General features: G+C 41.3%; 2 protein-coding genes across 3 annotated transcripts; both read right to left on the reverse strand.

Annotated features, from left to right (window-relative positions):
- Window positions 1-16: 16 nt before the first annotated feature.
- On the reverse strand, window positions 17-4,054 carry il22ra2 (interleukin 22 receptor, alpha 2). Its single transcript, XM_035173634.2, has 6 exons — window positions 3,869-4,054; window positions 3,099-3,213; window positions 2,696-2,877; window positions 2,145-2,287; window positions 1,823-1,982; window positions 17-812 (listed from the first exon to the last, which is right to left on the reverse strand). The coding sequence occupies exons 1-5, from the start codon at window positions 3,930-3,932 to the stop codon at window positions 1,833-1,835; spliced, it is 654 nt and encodes a 217-aa protein (XP_035029525.1). The 5' UTR covers window positions 3,933-4,054; the 3' UTR covers window positions 17-812; window positions 1,823-1,832.
- A 1,807-nt stretch (window positions 4,055-5,861) lies between these two features.
- Window positions 5,862-16,918, reverse strand: ifngr1l (interferon gamma receptor 1-like). Of its 2 annotated transcripts, none has more exons than XM_035173629.2 (7): window positions 16,673-16,918; window positions 11,080-11,197; window positions 10,128-10,303; window positions 9,502-9,692; window positions 9,175-9,343; window positions 8,633-8,745; window positions 5,862-8,532 (listed from the first exon to the last, which is right to left on the reverse strand). In XM_035173629.2, exons 1-7 carry the CDS (start codon window positions 16,737-16,739, stop codon window positions 8,182-8,184), a joined length of 1,185 nt encoding a protein of 394 aa, XP_035029520.1. In that variant the 5' UTR covers window positions 16,740-16,918; the 3' UTR covers window positions 5,862-8,181. The 2 variants fall into 2 exon arrangements, with proteins under 2 accessions (XP_035029520.1, XP_035029519.1); XM_035173628.2 differs by having other exon boundaries at window positions 9,175-9,346; window positions 16,673-16,917.
- Window positions 16,919-16,965: the final 47 nt, after the last annotated feature.

Genomic DNA, 16,965 nt, shown 5'->3' on the forward strand with positions numbered 1-16,965 from the left:
GAGATGAGGCAGCGTGAAGAGTAACTCTGGGTTTTTATTGGTCAAGCAGCACATGCAACAAGTACATTCAGCACAGATTTCACATCCACAGACTTTTGCAACTGAATAATTGACTCACTTCTTCACAGTGAAGTGAACGTTCTTCAATTTTTAAGAAAGTGCTCAGCTAAAAGCTCAGCTCACGTTCATTGATCCTCGTGGATGGATGAGATAGAAACCAGGTTTCACATGTCTGCACATGTATTATTATTATTGTTATATTACAAATATTGTTTTCTTAAAGATGGTTTCTGTCATTTCATTTAATCACAAATTTACGTCCAAGCAGGCAAACTACCGGCTTCAAATGTGCAAGATGGCAGCTTTAGTATTTGTGATTTTGGCTTCATTTCAGAATAGTCGGAGGAAATGGAAACGTGTCTTCTATCTTTATTTACTTATTATTTTTAATGTATCTATGGGTTTGAATATCTCTCAGCTCCATAGTGACAACAGAGACAAAGAGAATGGATCTTCCCAGGTCCAGGTCCCATCCGTTCACAGGAAACAAATATAATGTAAAAAACAATAATGATGACGAAAATAAATAGGCTAAACATTAGTTGACATTTAACTGGACGTCCACCCACTGGTGAGGAAAGGCTGGTGATAGGATCTTGACCTTTACCCTCCACAGCTCGGACCTTTAATGCTTTGAGTGATAAAGTGCAGCACTTTCATTTGCACAGATTTTTGTGGCTGCAGCCGTCGATGTAGCGCCGGATGGTTGAACCTGACGGATGACGAGTCCGCTCGTCCACTGTGTCGCTCGTCTGCAGGAAGAGGAAAGACGAGACAAAGGGGGAGAAGGAGACAGAGGTGGGAGAAGATTAATGAGAAGCACAAAAGGAAAAAGTGTTACACTATTCTACACGTCCGTGTGCGCAGATCTAAAAATAGTGCAGAGGGTGGGGTGAGCAGAGGTAATTATAGTCATTGTGGAGAAGAGATTTCTCCTCCAGGAGTTTCATTCTCCCTCCCTCCCTCTGTCCAAACCGCCGCCAGCCTTTGTTACACGACAGCTGATACTTGACTTCTCATTGGTTGGTCTTTTGTTACACCTGAGACAGGTCATCTTTCACTTTCTAACGATACTGTCCAACTCGTCTGAGACGCACACAGACACACACACACAGACACACACACACACAGACACACATTCACACAGACACGAAACTTGGTGGAAGGATGGGACCTGAGCCAAGAAAGACGCAATTAAATTTCGGCACAGATCCAAACAAAGAGACAGATCCTGGAGTCACTTTCTTTAACTTTGTGAGATCGGACGTTTTCTGACATTTTCACCAGTTTCCCAGACAATAATTAATTCATTCAATTAATTCAGCCATATTTAGAGGACTGATTTCTGTGAGTGCAGAGTTGAAGGGGCCTTGGTGGAGGTGCATCTTACTGAGAGACGTTCTCTTCAAGCCTCTCTTCATCTTACATCTCTGACCTTTCAGTTCCCTGTTGACTTGTTCATAGAGATTCTGGGGCAGAGGCTGTTATCTGTCCCAGAGAAGCTGGAAGCCAGAGGAGTCAGAGCGATGGAGTCAGGACCCCGAGGCTCTGCAACAATCTGCCTGAGGGACTCAGGGACTTTAAATCAAATTTTCTTACATACAATTTTTTTTATAAACTTTTTATATTTAGAATTCTGTTTGACCAAGTTTTTGGTCCGTTCATATTTGGTTGCAGCAACAAAACCCAATTTTTTCCAAATATCAACAAAGTATTTCTGATTCTGATATAAATTAAATTGTGTGTGTGTGTGTCTTCGTACCTGTGTGCACTCAGAGCACAGTGACACATTTCAGGGAGCTCCGGTCGCTGCTCTTGCCCTGGAAGGGGAGCTCGGCCTCGGCCTGGACGCAGTACTTTTTTTTTTGCTTCAGCTCCTTCAGAGTCATTTTTTTGGAACAGCAGTTCATCTCAAACACCTCCTGCAGAGAGAGAGAGAGAAGGAGAAGGAGACAGGGAACATGTCCACATTAAACATTTAGTGATGATGTACCGTCGATTGTTTGCTTGTTTTCTATCACGTACACATTGTGTGTTTGAGTGTGTGTGTGTGTGTGTATGTGTGTGTGTGTGTGTGTGTGTACCTCATCTCCACTGGGGTGTATGAGGTAGATGTTGTAGAACAGACTGCTGTGCATCTTCTGGACCAGCGGTCGGGGGGGCTTCACACGGACCACAATCCCCTTCTCTGTGACACTCAGCCGCAGGAAGGGTCGGCTGATTTTAGCTGCAGACAGAAGGATCTTGATTAATCATTTAAATGAAACACAAAATCAAAGAGCTGGAAGAGTGACGAACAGAAAAAAGGAAGTAGATATTACTTTATCGGTGCTTTTGTTTTTACCTTGGAAAACAGTAAATCGACTTTACTGTACAAATAATCTAGTAAATTATACTTCCTGGTTAAATAAACAGTTGTTCAATAGTTAACTAAAAAAGTAGATTCAGTGATATATTTAATATATAATAGAAAAAAATGAAGCCTGAAATCATAGGACAAGGTGTCATGGAGGAAGAGGAGGAATAAGAAAGAAGAAGAGGAGGAGGAAGAAGAAGTGAATGAGGAGGAGGAGGAGGAGGAGCAGCAGCAGCAAGAGGAGGAGAAGAAGAGGGAGGAGGAGGTGTCAACACTCACTGTCCGAGCGGGGGCTGAATCTGGGGGAGAGGGCCCAGGCTGATTTGTTGGAGGGCAGAGAGGAGGCGTGAACTCTGGCGTAGTACCACTCCCTGGGGTCAGAGGTCACGTTACTGAGGTCACACTTTGGCTTCTGGATCCCCTGACAACCGTCCACATCCAACCACTCAGGCTCCCCGTAACTGAGGGGAGGGGAGGGGGGTTAAAGGTCAGAGGGGACATTGACAGCCACTAGGTGTTGCACTGGAGCAGCTGAACGTCAAACCATAACACAAACGCGTCATCGGCCAAAGATTAAAGGTGAAAAATATGTTTTGTGTGTGTGTGTGTGTGTGTGTGTGTGTGTGTGTGTGTGTGTGTGTGTGTGTGTGTGTGTGTGTGTGTGTGTGTGTGTGCGTCTCACATCTTCCACTGGACGTAGTACTGCAGCGAGGTCTTGTTGGTGGGCGGAGTCCAGTGTAGAATGTTCTGATAGTCCACAGAGTCAAACCTCACCTGAGCAGGTGGAGCGAGCATCACTGCAAAACAGGAAGTGATCGGTTATTGACTTGGCTCATTGGTTTATGAGCAGATCCAATCATCCATCACTGACACGAGGAAAATCAAAAAGAGCTTTTGAAGTAATAAATATAGTTTTCATTATACAGCAGAGCAAAGCTGGTCAAATACAAATGAGGGAAGATATTGTTTCACGGCGTTACACAGAATAAATGACAAAGGACCAAAACTGCCAAAAAAAGAAAATAAAGACAAAAAAGATCATATACTTTAGGCTAATATATACATAAATGCAGAAATACATAATTACTAAATATAAATGCAGTTTTTGAAGGTTACTTATGTATTTCAGCATTTATTCATCCATTCATTTATCTATATTTGTATTATCTATATTTGTAAAAGTACATAAACAATATGAAGATGTTAAATAAAACTGTTCCGTCCACATTAGGATACACATACACTTTTCATTCTTAGAAAGACTTTGAACTATTGTTCCTGAAAACACACAAGTTATTTCCTTTAAATGTTACAGCACGTTACACACATTACTCTCATCACATCATGGCCTAAAGAAAGTTAAGTTTCTCCTCCTCTTCTTCACTTTAACACAAGTTTAAAATCTTCCTGTGGTAAATGCCCTGTGATGTTGGAACAGAACTGAAGTTTCACCTTGAGCAGCGACGCAGACTCCCAGGTTCCCCAGCATCACGGCACCGAGCAGCAGACGAGTCATGATGTCGATGATGGTCAACACACTCACACACAACCTGAGCCACACTTGACTGATGCTGCCCCCGGCACCTCGGCCTTTAACCAGGCTCCAACTTCCCCCTTTTGTGTTTATTACATTACCAACACAACCTACACACTGAGGCCGCGTTACATCCACTGACGCTCATTATACATTTTCCTTTTTTACAGAAGTGCCATTTACCCATGGCAGCTTTCGTCACAGGCGGGTCACTTTACACATGTTCCAGTCTGTGCTGCGATTGTGTGCATGTCTACGTACAGACTCCTACGCCTCATGATGCGTTCACTGACTCAACAGTTACAATAAAGACGAGTCCTTCCTGGATTTTATTTCCTGGCGTCTTAGATTCCTGATACTGACACATGGAATTTCAGACACGTCACAGAGTCACAAACATGAAAACAGCCGAGACAAGATGTGACTATTCTTCCCTCAACGTGTTATTTTGATTATTTCTTTAAGTTGAATTCCACTAATACAACATTAACTAGAGTATGAACATTTTCCCTTTTCATGCATGTTTCTAAAAGGTTCTGTGATTGGAAGAAAAAGGTTAAATCTAACTGGCTAAACTGGCCAATTTTATACACAAGATAAAAGAGGGGAAAAAAGCATCTGCACACACACATATGTGCACATATCTTTTTTAAAGTGCAAGTTTTCGTTCAGGGACCTTCGTCAACACATGAATGTTTCTTGGTTTCTGACCAAAATATAGTTTAATTAGTTTTTATACACAAACAAAGCAAAAAAGAAATAAAAAAGCAAACCTAAATGATTTATTAATGCTTTTCACTCTAATTTGGATTTGATTGACGTGTTTCCTCATTGAGCCTCAATTTGTTTTGTTTCTTGTTCCTCTTCACATTACTGTGCGGCTTCAGGTTCACGTTTATATTAATTTGTTTCCGTAACCGGACATAACCATCTGCTGTTCAACCTCTTCACTGGAAACGTCAGCGGTTACAGGAAATGTGTTTCATAATGTCCGGTAACAACATCCAGCTGTTAGAGAGAGAGAGAGACAGGGAGACAGAGAGAGAGACAGGAGGCCTCTAACCAGAACCAAGTGTCCTGAGGCCAAACCCTTAACCCTGAATTACCCCTCATAGAAAAAGTGCAGCCCATAGATGCACTGTATGTGTGTGAATGGGTGAATGTAAAAACTGTCCAGTAAAGCACTTTGAGTGGTCATGAAGAAAATCTCTATATGAACAGTTTACACACGTTATTTAACATCTTATCCTCCTATTGTCCCCGTTTCTGCTTTATTTCATCATCTTTATTCTAATCATCTCGTTAATGGGTTAAAGGGGACATAGCATGCCCATTTTACCACAAGTTGATATGGTTCCTTGGGGTCTTAATGAAATGTCTGTAACATACTTTGGTCAAAATACCTCAAGCGACTTTATATTCATTTTGATTCAGAATATGAACCTAAATCATGACTGTGCAATTTCAAACTCCTGTTACCTCATTACAGTTGAAATGCACTTCATCGAGGATGTGACTTATTTTCTATGTCGTTTCTCGGACGCCGAGCATCAGTGGAGGAGAAACACTGAATAGTGAAGTGTGTTATCAACTGTTACTGGTAACAATAAGGTCTCACACACACACAAACACACAGGTGGTCTCCCTCGTCGCTCAGATTACTGGTTTCAGAGGAAATTGCTAAAATGTCACGCATGTGCTTCTTCCCTTAAATAGTGACAATGTGATGCAGTGATTTAAATAGTCCGTCAGTCCTGCCGTAATAACCCAGTTCTAAATTGGCTGCTATCAACACTGAAATACCAACTTCCCTTCCTTCTCATTACAGACAGCAACTCCGTCAACAGACCATTAATAACTCCAGCTGCAGGATGAACTTCAGCTGGAACAGGACACAAACAGGAAAAAGTAGAAATTACACAGAATTTGTTTTTATTGAAGTAATGTACTACTAAAATTAAAAATGACAGTAGGATGGAAGCTTGAGATACATAAAATAAAACAATTAGGTCACAGAATCCAGGAGAAAAAGGCGTTTGACTGTAATGGGTTGCCTGCTTTTTGCCAAACATTGTTTCACACAGACAATCACTCAAACTGTTCAGTAGAATCATCTAAAAATTTTACACACACTCAAAAAAACCCATAACATTTCCTGTAACATAATCATTATTTAAAATGAAACCCGTTGTGGGTTCAGCCACATTTTGCATTTACAGTGAGAGGGAACTTGAAATGTTTAAAGAGGCAGTAACGTTTTAGATTCTTATTCATCGAACAGATCGAAATGATTCGAAAGCTAAAATCGTCCCTAAACTAATTTCTTGTATCTTCAGCAACAAGAAGAATAAAGAACTCCTGCGCCAGATGATCTCTGCATCATCAGTCTGGGTCTCATACAGCCAGACCTCCATTATATCTCCACAGCGCCGTGTCAGGCTCCACCCGTTATCACTCAGGAAAAAATGGATTTCCATGCATTTATCCGGATCAACACCAAAATAGGACTTTTTCTTCCTCAGGTCGTGTTCGACCCTTTCACAAACAAAGGCCAAAGAAAAGAAAACTTCCTTTGCTGAAGTAATAAAAACTATCAGTGGCAGCGAGAACATCCTCATTTGTAAGTGTGATGTTTACACAGAACTGAGCATTAACACAAAACAATACAAAACAAAAACAAAAATGTATAAATCACTGAGATAAGAACGAAGCCAAACAGCTGAGTAATGTTACATAACATCACTTAGGTCTTACAAAATGTGGAAAAACAAATACATACATTTTCTAAGATCTATGAAAATTCAAAAGTAGAAATATTTGAAGCGCTTCTATACACATTTTGAATGTTTGAATATTTTTTACAAACTAATTATACATTTTTCCCTTGTTCTCCTGATCATGCAGCAGGTGACAGACATGGACATGTTAACCCTAACACACCTCAACAGCTCCGTATTAGAAATCAATCAAATCTGCTGTCGGAGAATTCATCATATTTCTTTTGTGACCTGCCCATTTATCTCATTTTCATTTCACAGTCACACAACAGAATTTAAAGAGGCACAAAACATTATACTGGAACTTTAACGTGCATTTTAATCCTAGGAAAATAAAAGCATCTGAATCGTATAGAAAAAAAACAATGACGTGCAAATCAGAAAATACATTTAGAGGATGTATCATTCCACAGGGAAAACAGGATTTAGACTCTGCTAGTGAGGTAAATGTTAATGCGTGTGCTCATGCAACAGATGTGAATAGATACAGTATGATATCATGGTTATGAAACGGTTAATGAAGGTGATTTTGTTTGCCGTTTTATCTTAAAAGGAGATATAGTGACTTTACACTGACCCAGTATCTTAACAGGTTTATTATCAACCAATGATTGACGTCATTTCATGAATTAAAAGCTTTTTTCTTTTCGCCCTGGCAACACAACAGGAAATAGATGCAAAGTCTCACCTTTAAAAAAAATGTATTGATTCAATGGATTTAATGTCAAAGAGCCTCGGAGTATTATAAAGTAAACGTTGTTCACTTGTGGTGAGAACAGACGCATCATTGATCAGGTTTTTGGGCGTCACATGACAATGGCACATAACGTGAAAGCGTTGGACCAACTGGTCACTTTCAGACAGCGACTCTGCTCCAGTAGGAACAGTTCCAACATAGTGCAATAACCTGTCTCTTATTCTTTCTGCTCAGTAAGTTTTCTCAGGTTGTTTATTCCACCACGTGGGCAGAATAAACTATGTGTAACAAAGATCTAGAACATCAGTCTGCGTTGGAAATTAAGATTTGAGAAGTAAAGTTAAACATCCCTCCAAAGAGTTATTACCAACCCTGGCTTTAATGCATAATTTATCTAACTCCCACATCCCATAATGAATACAATGCTTCCTCACTAACTCGTACAATTGGACAGGCACAGTTTTTGAAGAGCTTAGAGCTGAAACACGAATATTTGAGCAGTGTGACCGATACCAAATCTGGTATCGGTCACATTACTGAGGCTAAATACAAAGGAAATGTTTTACTGATTTTCAAAAGGACGGTTCCTTTTCACCTTTGATGAGGACATAGACGGAACCTCCTGAAATGTGTAACCATAACTCCCCTGGGAGTTGCTTTCTCAGCTGTACTAAACTGTCTGATCATTACAGATTACAGGCAAGAGCCACATTTGACCATCCCATTGAACATGTCCGGAGGTTACCGGCATCAGCTTTTAGGAACGGTAGGCCTGCAGCAGCTCGCCGGACCCCATCTTAACCAACACGGCACGCTTCTCGTAGCCGGACTCACTGTTGTTCTGTGGCTCATCTTCATCCAGGCTGCTGCCTCTCATGTACCCCTGTCCTTCATCACTCTGGTTCCCCACCTCATCAAGCACTTCTTCAGCGTTTGTGACGCCGGTGCGCAGCCGTAGCACAGGAGACTCTGTGCGGGCAGCAGCGGGTGTGAACTCGGGCTCTTCCTCGTTGGACAGTAGAGGTGTGGGAGAGGACGGCTCCACTGTTACGTCAGAGAACTGCTCCGGATCTGGTGGCGTGGTGCCCTGCGTGAATGTGCCGATTGACTTCACGACACAAAGAGGAAAAGTTGAACAGCTGCTTCAGAATAATATGAATTCAAATGAGGCTCATCATATAAAACCTGATGTGGTAGAAAGAATATACCATAGATTTTGGATGCGCAGTCTTTGGGCTGGTCATCTTTTTGTAAACCAAGAAGAGGAAAAAGGCGAGAACACAGACGCCCAACACGCTGACGAAGATGTAGATAATGTTATCTAGAAAAAACAAATTGGAAGAATGAAGACATTTGAAGACAGACAACTAACTACTCGCAGGACGACAGTTACAAGAATTAATTTGTCTCAGCTGCCTTTGCATTTAAATGAATTACTGTTACTTTAATTTATTGAGACCCTAAATATTTGTATGTTTTAATGCTTTTTGGCAAGTCTGAGCTGCAGGTCCACAGAGAGAATACAAGTCTCAGGCTGAGAGCAGTACGCAGTCTGGAGGAATATTCCAGATAATGTTTTTCAACTTTTTGTAAAAGTTCCACCTAGTGGCCAACAAACACCGCATTTTGTACACAGCTGTAAGTTTTACATTTTTGAGACAAAACTGTCAAAATCTTGGTGATAAAATTCGTTCATAACATTACAAATCCACACAGTCATGTTTGGACCCCTGATAAAATATTACTCAACTGTTCTTGCCAGGCGTTTCTACCATCGGCATGGCGCAGTACAACTGCGTGGATTTAACGGTCATTTTCTCCAGCTCTCCCGTGATGTTCAGACAGTGCTTCTCCAGATTCGCCCCCACCAGGAACTTCTGCTCACACACACTCTCCACACAGTTGAAATGATGCGGATCCTTCTGCACACACAAACAGATTGTGAAGAAAACCAATGCTGCTGTCGAACAACAGATATGTGATGACATATCAGTTGTTTACATATCAGTTGTTTACTTCCACTAATAAATATTATCACGTAATAACACTTTTCCAATGTGCGACTGTTCATTCTGACCTGGCCGACGATCACAACGCCGTATTTAAACTCAGGAAGCTGTTGTTTGTCGTGGCTTTTCTTCTTTCTCAGTTTTGAACCTGGGTTGTCGGGCTTCACGGGGTAGTGCCACAGCCAGGGATGCGTGAAGTGGAACATGACATTGTCGTCTGGGTGTGACGTGACGGCAACTGGTGGGAGGTCCACAGAACCTGGGAACCAACATCATCACATTTAGAATAACAGCGGTGAACATGTTACTGCCTGAGTTGCAACGTTTTGTCATTATATGTGACACAGTGGTATTTAGATTTGTTTTCAAGCCTCAATGATATGTCTTTATCGTAAGGGTTTGATAACAACATCTTAGGAATCATTGCTAACTTTTTTTAATATACATTATTTACTGACGGATAAATCTGCATCAGAAATGTTTTACTCACAAATATCAGAATCTACATTGTTCCCCTCCCCCAAAAACATCCAAGCTCAAACTTTTATACCGGTTTCTAAATCTCAAGAAGTACCATCACAATTATCTTGTGTTGTTTGTCTGCAGCAGAGCAACGACAAGGAAGAACCCTCAACCTTAGCTTTCTGTGAATTCATCAGTGGGAAGATGTGGGAATGCCGACATCACTACTCACATTTCTGAGATGAAATAGAGTCCATGAAGTAGCTGTAAGTGAGTTTGTTACTAGTGACGGACTCATTCCGACCAAGGACGGCAGTTACGAACACAAGATACTCGTTGGTTGGATCAGAGAAAGCTGACACATTGGCCCAGAGAGCCGGAGGGTCCACCCACAGCACAGAGGGCGAGCTGGAGAGAAAGATGAACAACGTTCAGGAATGCTGAAACATCAAGTCGGTCACAGGAAGTCTTTGTTACAAGTTGAAGGTGTAAAGTTTGTAAGATGACGATGTTAAACAGGCAGGAAGGGATGGGATATTATGGGATATGTAGCATTCTGACCAACACTAAGGACTGAAAATAATAATATTATCACTTGTCTGCAGTAGTTTTAAAAACAGCTAATTCAAGGCCTGCAACACGTGTTAATAAATGCTTTATAAAGCAATAATATCTAGTTCTATTATCTATTATGTTCCCAGAAACTATTTTAAACACGAACCTGAAAAAGATTTGTGGAATCACTTCAGAATTGTTTTTAGCAGCTAAGTGAGCTGATATAAAATTATCTTCTCTTTTCTCAAAATCCTCTTTAACTGCAAGATGATGATAACAATTCAAGAGCAAAGTACGTCTCTGATTTATCCACCTCCTCCTTAGCTACAACTGTAAATTGTTCTCCAGGAGTGTGATGTTGAACACTAGTTGTGTTCACAACAAAGTTTGTCCTTTGTTGTGAACACAACTATACACTTAGAACCAAGGGTCCAGGATTAATACATCATGTGGATTCTTTAAAAGACAGACAATACGGTGCAGCATCAACTCTCATGAGGTCATGTTTATTAATGCGGTTCACACATTTTAAAGCACTGATCATCCACAAAAAGATCTACTATAAAATGGCAAACACAGATATTTGACAGGTAATTAATAGAAAAGAGAAAAACTTGACTATAACTGACCCAAAAATTTTACGGATATCGACTTTGAATCTGAGCCCTGGCAAGAATCGGCCGTAGCTCCACTCCAGGGTGTTTTGCAGATTGTGGCATTGCAGGGTCAGGTTGGTCGGGGGCTCCACTGTGGAGACATAGACAGAGACAGAGACAGAGATGTCAGCCCTCACACATTTTGAATCATTCAACTTTTTTACGACCAGCACCAAAATCAGAAATACAATCAGAAGGCCCTTAGATGAGGAGACACCCGCTCGGTACAGAAAAGCTTTTACAGACTCCTCCCAGACTCGGCTCTTGTCAATGGGTCTGTGCATTGAAGTCAGGAAGGCTTTTTCAATTCCCAAAACTCCACACTAGAGGGCACTGCATGAAAACTAATATAGAATTTACTGGTGTGAGTCACTATCAAAAAGTGTTTGTTTTTTATATTCACACACAGAAACAGAAGCTCAATGTGCACCTTGTTTATACCATGTTTTCCAGTTTGGATTCTTTACAAAGTTAATTCACATGATTTTCTGCAAACCAGGTTGTGTGGAAAGTAACCCCGTCTCTTCTGGCACTGAACTCCAAACTTCCTGACGGCCTACACCCACGTTCCTCAAATCCAAAGAAGTCAAAGCAGAGCACAACAAACAGACGGCGTTTGTCCCCTTGAGATGATCCTCCCATCCTGACACCCAACATCAGGTCACTTTAAGTTAAGTTGAGTTCTGCAGATACTGGTCATTTTATCGTACTAGTCTGAACCTGTTTACACAAGTCTGTTGTTTCCCTTTGCTTACAGGAAGCTGCTGCATTTCTGATGGTTGCAGTGATTGTGTCAACACCCCCCGAGACACAATCCTGCACTTGATTTGGAACCTAGCATCAAAGCTGATGGAGAAAGACAGGCCTCACACATTAAGCTTAAACAAATGTATTTTAAAGATTTAAAACTGCTCTTTGTCCAGGTGTGTCATTTTTAAACTTCAATAAAAAAGACAATACAGCGGCTCCAGCTCCATGTTCTGGTTATTCACTGTACGCACCTTCACGTTTATGACATGAAATAAAAACAGAAACCAAAAAAGTATCCCACGCATTTTAGTTTCACTTCCTTTGCGAACTAACATCTACGTGCATGCACGTGATAATACACATCCACAAACTGCGACGTGAGAAGTGTGAAACAGAGAAACAGATGGGTACACACGTTTACTGTAAAGGTGATAACCACAACAGTAAAGCTGGTTTCTGAGGGCTGACACCACGGGGGCTCGAGACACACACTCACTCACACACTTAACCACAACATTTAACTATGTCTACATTCATTTTATCGTGTTGATTAGATTTTGGAAGCCCATTTTTTAAAAAGATGTCACACTGTCATTATTAAATTAAATCTGTGAAAGATTTTATAAATAAGATTTTACAGCAAGTACATGTTGCAGATGTCATAGTTGTCTGGAGAAAATAATGCATGACTTCACCAGCACCAAAACAATATTTAATTAACAGATTCCAAAGCAAATTTACAGTTTTTACATTTAAAATCCCAATTGGAGGAGGAAATAACTACAATCAACCAGATATGAAAAGGTCAGCGAGTCGGTTTCAGGTCAAACCCCCAGCTGTCGATCATTAAGCAAAACAGTGAGCGCGCTGAAGAGTTTGAGTGACTCAGGATGTGAACGACACTAAATGAGGACAGAAAACGCGGTTGAGAGATTTGTGCCTTCAAAACGAATCGTGGTTCAGAAGCAGGAAGAGAAACAGATGCTATCTGACATAAAAACAAGGTCGTTGGTGATTTATGTAAAACTCTAAAACTTGTGCTGCTGCAAAACACTTTCGTTTTAATCAACTCATTTGAACCAAAAGTAATCCCCACAATGTGCTGTATAGAGTCACAGTACAATATCGGCCATATAATCAGTTTTTAACAGTCTCACTAAATTATTTTTAGAATTAGTGCTGATATTATCATGATTATCATTATATTGAAAATGTTACTTAAGTTACACTTAAGGAAGTATTGACTTTACTAGTACTTACTTATTAGTACTCACATAGAGGTATATAAGTACTAATAAGTAAGTACTAGTAAAAGTGTATAAGCAAAGTAAAAGTACATTTGATCAAGAAAACTTTAAAATATACTTAAAATGCTGAACAATTTCATATATTCATTAGATTAGTAATACTCATGCATTAATGTAAAAGCAGGATTTTACTGTTGTAGTTTGTTGAGTTGGAGCTCTGAAGTTAATGATTATTTCGCCTATGGATTCATCCGCTGATTATATTTATTTTATCACACACACACACACACACACACACACACACACACACACACACACACACACACACAGTTCAGTATCTTGTTTGTTGTTTTCCTATTAACACTTTGATGGCAAATCTCCTCGAAAACAAAAGTGTCAGTTTTAGGAAAGCCCCAGTAGCCCCAAATTGTGCTAGAATATAATACACAGTGACTCATCACAATTATGTGCGGTGTGTCAGGGGATTACTGCACAACAGCAAGATTCAAATAACCCGGTACTTTAATCTCCACAACACAACAAGACTCATAAGTCAAAAATTTACACAAGATTTTAAGAAACTGTAAAAATACACATCTAAGGTTTGAGAAAAGCCACGGAGGAAAATATCAAAACCACACACACGTGATGTTTAGTGTAGAAGGGGAACACAAATGTGCCCACGAGACTTCTGCATAAGGAGTAACACAACTCGAGAACAACGCACACAATCATGGCATGATTCATAGAGGCCCTAACCCTTATCTCTTATCTGGCAATGAGTCGTGAGACGGAACAACTGAACGTGTCTGAGCTGATGGAAGTCACGCACTGCAACACAAGCCGGCTGAGATGGATAAAAGAAAGTAGAGTGCAGTAAAAGGTAGAAGGGGATTTCTAAATCAGCCGATTTTTACATTTCACATGTGGACAGATCCACACGGACCATGAGCATCAGCTTTGAGATCAAGACCGTGTCGACCTCAGACCAAATCAGCAGCAGCAGAAAAAGAAAAAAAAGTGGCACCTTCCGAATGACTTTTTCAATTCCGCTCACAAATTTCACTTCATGTGCTGGGAAATGGCACATGACCTCTGCTGTGGGGAAGATACATGGACGGCGTCGCCTCATTTCCAGTAGTACAGGACATTATCTACATTTTAGACTTCAGAGAATTTATCACAACAGTGGTTTTAAACCAAATCACACAATGTATTTAGTATGGGCCACACCAACATAAAATAAACAGCAGAAGTGGGAGATTTGAACAACGAGATACACACGTACAGGGTTCCTGCAAATCAGTGCAAGTTGGACGTCTAAATTGAAGACAAAGTGGAAGGTGGAGGTGGAGACGAGAACAGAACAGGGAAATGCAACGTTTCTTGGTGGAATTGCTCGGCAATCTCACTCTGCAGAGGCTGAGAAGCTTCCTGCAGGAAACACAGTGTCTCACACTCATTGTCTCATGCTGCTTTCGTCGGTGCTGATAATGTTTTTCCCAGTGTATTTGCACTTCCCCATAAACAGCCGGTTCTGACCCCCCACCCCCACCCCAGGGACCATGAGCACAATTCTGCTGCCCTCACACCCGTGAGCCATGAAAAGTATTTTTACCACTTTACTAAAACAAATCTGATGCAATACATGTATTACGGTGACAAAGTGATATATATATATATATTTATTTTTTTATTTTCCTTTTTAACCGACTGCCATACAACACATGTGAGAACAGGGTTATACAATTTGGTCAGAGAATTAAAGTATTGTCTTGATATCCTGTTGGCTGCTGCACAAGCACTCCCACTGCAACGCCCCCGGCTGCAAATCCTGTTTGTGAGTCACAATTATGGGTTGTATGTGTCAATTCAAACAAAAGGCCCCAGACTAAAAGCTCCTCAGTCCCAGCAGTTTCTTCTGATCTCGGTATTTATATCCTAGAATATGTATTTCCAAAGTACTGCTGTGAAAGGTATTGTGTAATTCCACGTGGTTTCCAAAATTTGACCTTATCTTCTCTCAAGCAAAACTGGATGAGTACGTGCTGTGGATTGCGCAACTGAAAAGGTCTTGAGTAATACCGAAAACTACAAAGAGGAAATAAAGAAAAACTGGTCTTCCAACCATCAGTCACATGTGGGCTTAGTAGTTCCTTCCTGGGCAAATAACAATCAAATAACAAACACAAACACCAACAATTAAATAATAACAAACTAAAAGAAAGCTGGCAAAGAACTAAGAAATAATGTTCTTTGTGGCTGTTCTGGGTCCCGTTATGGTCATTTAAATTATTTCCCAATAACAAGACATCCCAGCTGCTTTCAGACATGCACTGAACTCCATGATCTCTGGACATCCTTCAGAAGGGGTGTTATGTGCGAGCACAGATGTCCGAGTGCGTTGCTCTGGACTTTCAGCTGAGTTTCTCCACCTGGGCCCCCGGGAAAACGTCGCAGAAGGTCCAGAAGAGCTGACATCAGGAGATTCCGTAGTATTCACCGCTCACCGTTCTGCGTTGTTGTGAACGCGTCCGAGTGGAGAATCTCCCACTGCGCCATCATGTGTAAAAGGTCAAACTCTGGAGGAAGTTCAGATCCAATTCTGTGGACAGTCTGAAAACGTCTTTAGAAACTTCGTCAACACGGCGACTCGCTCGCCTTCAATCCTCGGGAGGATCTCCTGACGTTTTTTCTCTCACAAGGGCTCATTCGGACATTCTCCGGAGTTTTAACAAGGGGATAATCTCTCATTTTTTTAACTCAACATTTGAGTTTTCACATGGAGAATGTCAGGAGGATTATCCGGAGTTCAGTGCCCGTCTCCTCAGACAAGTCATTAAAAGGGACAGTTCACCCCAAAATGAAAATGTACTCTTTATCTCCTCACCACTGTGATGGAGGGGTGGGTCAATCCACAAGTGTTTGAATCCACAAAACACGATCAGAGAGGGACATTTAGGCTGAAAGACGCCGCAGGAGCCGTATGGAGGCATTTGTTATTTTATCCCGTTGTTTTTTTTAACTTTTGAAGACGTGGAAAGAAGACATTTACTTCAATTGTATTGGATTTGGCTTCAACGCTGTTTACCCCTGAGTGTTTTGTGGACTCAGACACTTCAGCCACCCTCCACAGACATAGTGGTGAGGAGATAAAGAGTACATTTTCATTTTGGGGTGAACTATCCCTTTAACCCTGGGAGCTGGAGCCTTTAAAAGCAGAACCATCACATCCCGGTGACTGCAGCTTATTCACATCAGACACAAGAATATGAATAAACAATGAAGTCAGTGTCACAGTGTCAGTCTAACATGTGTAGAGAGAAGGAAAACAACCTCCAGCTGTTAGCCACAGGCCGCTAGCTGCTAGCTTACAGGGATTCAGTGGCGTTTCCCTGTCGTGATGATGAGGAGGAGGAGGAAGAGCAGCTCCTCTTCATCTCTCCTCTTCATCTCTCCTCCCCAGTGGCCTCAGACAACAGTCATTTCACAGATCATTTCTCACACGTGCTCTATCTTCAACTGTCACAGGCGCGTTAGCTTGTGCGTAAAGAAGCGGGGGAACTTACCGAGACACCACGCAGCAGCGATCCAGAGGAAAAGGGGGAAAACGGGATGAAGCTTGACCGGAATCATTCTCAGCTCGAAACCCGACGCTCGCGCTTTTCCTTCGCGTTCACGTGAAACGGCGACTAACGACTTAGTGAGGCGAAGGTTTCATGGAGACGGAGAAACAACGGGAGCTGAAGGGAAACGACTCCAGGCTCCGAGGGACACCATGAGCTAATGCTGCCTTCACTGACCCTCGGAAATCCCAGGGCTTCTCTGTCTTCTTTGGAGGTGTCACCGGCAGCTTGCATCC

The sequence above is a fragment of the Hippoglossus stenolepis genome, chromosome 12, assembly GCF_022539355.2.
Source record: "Hippoglossus stenolepis isolate QCI-W04-F060 chromosome 12, HSTE1.2, whole genome shotgun sequence".
Classification (NCBI taxonomy): domain Eukaryota; kingdom Metazoa; phylum Chordata; class Actinopteri; order Pleuronectiformes; family Pleuronectidae; genus Hippoglossus; species Hippoglossus stenolepis.

Bases quoted from the DNA above. Each gene is read 5' to 3' on its own strand.
- il22ra2 (XM_035173634.2), bottom strand. From the start codon at position 3,932: ATGACTCGTCTGCTGCTCGGTGCCGTGATGCTGGGGAACCTGGGAGTC. The intron at 2,878-3,098 runs GTGAGACGCACA...CCCTCCCCTCAG, and splicing joins TACTACGTCCAGTGGAAGAT to TTACGGGGAGCCTGAGTGGT. The intron at 2,288-2,695 runs GTGAGTGTTGAC...TTCTGTCTGCAG, and splicing joins ATTCAGCCCCCGCTCGGACA to CTAAAATCAGCCGACCCTTC.
- ifngr1l (XM_035173628.2), bottom strand. From the start codon at position 16,739: ATGATTCCGGTCAAGCTTCATCCCGTTTTCCCCCTTTTCCTCTGGATC. The intron at 10,304-11,079 runs GTCAGTTATAGT...CTTTCTCTCCAG, and splicing joins GATATCCGTAAAATTTTTGG to CTCGCCCTCTGTGCTGTGGG. The intron at 9,693-10,127 runs GTGAGTAGTGAT...GTTGGTTCCCAG, and splicing joins CTCTATTTCATCTCAGAAAT to GTTCTGTGGACCTCCCACCA.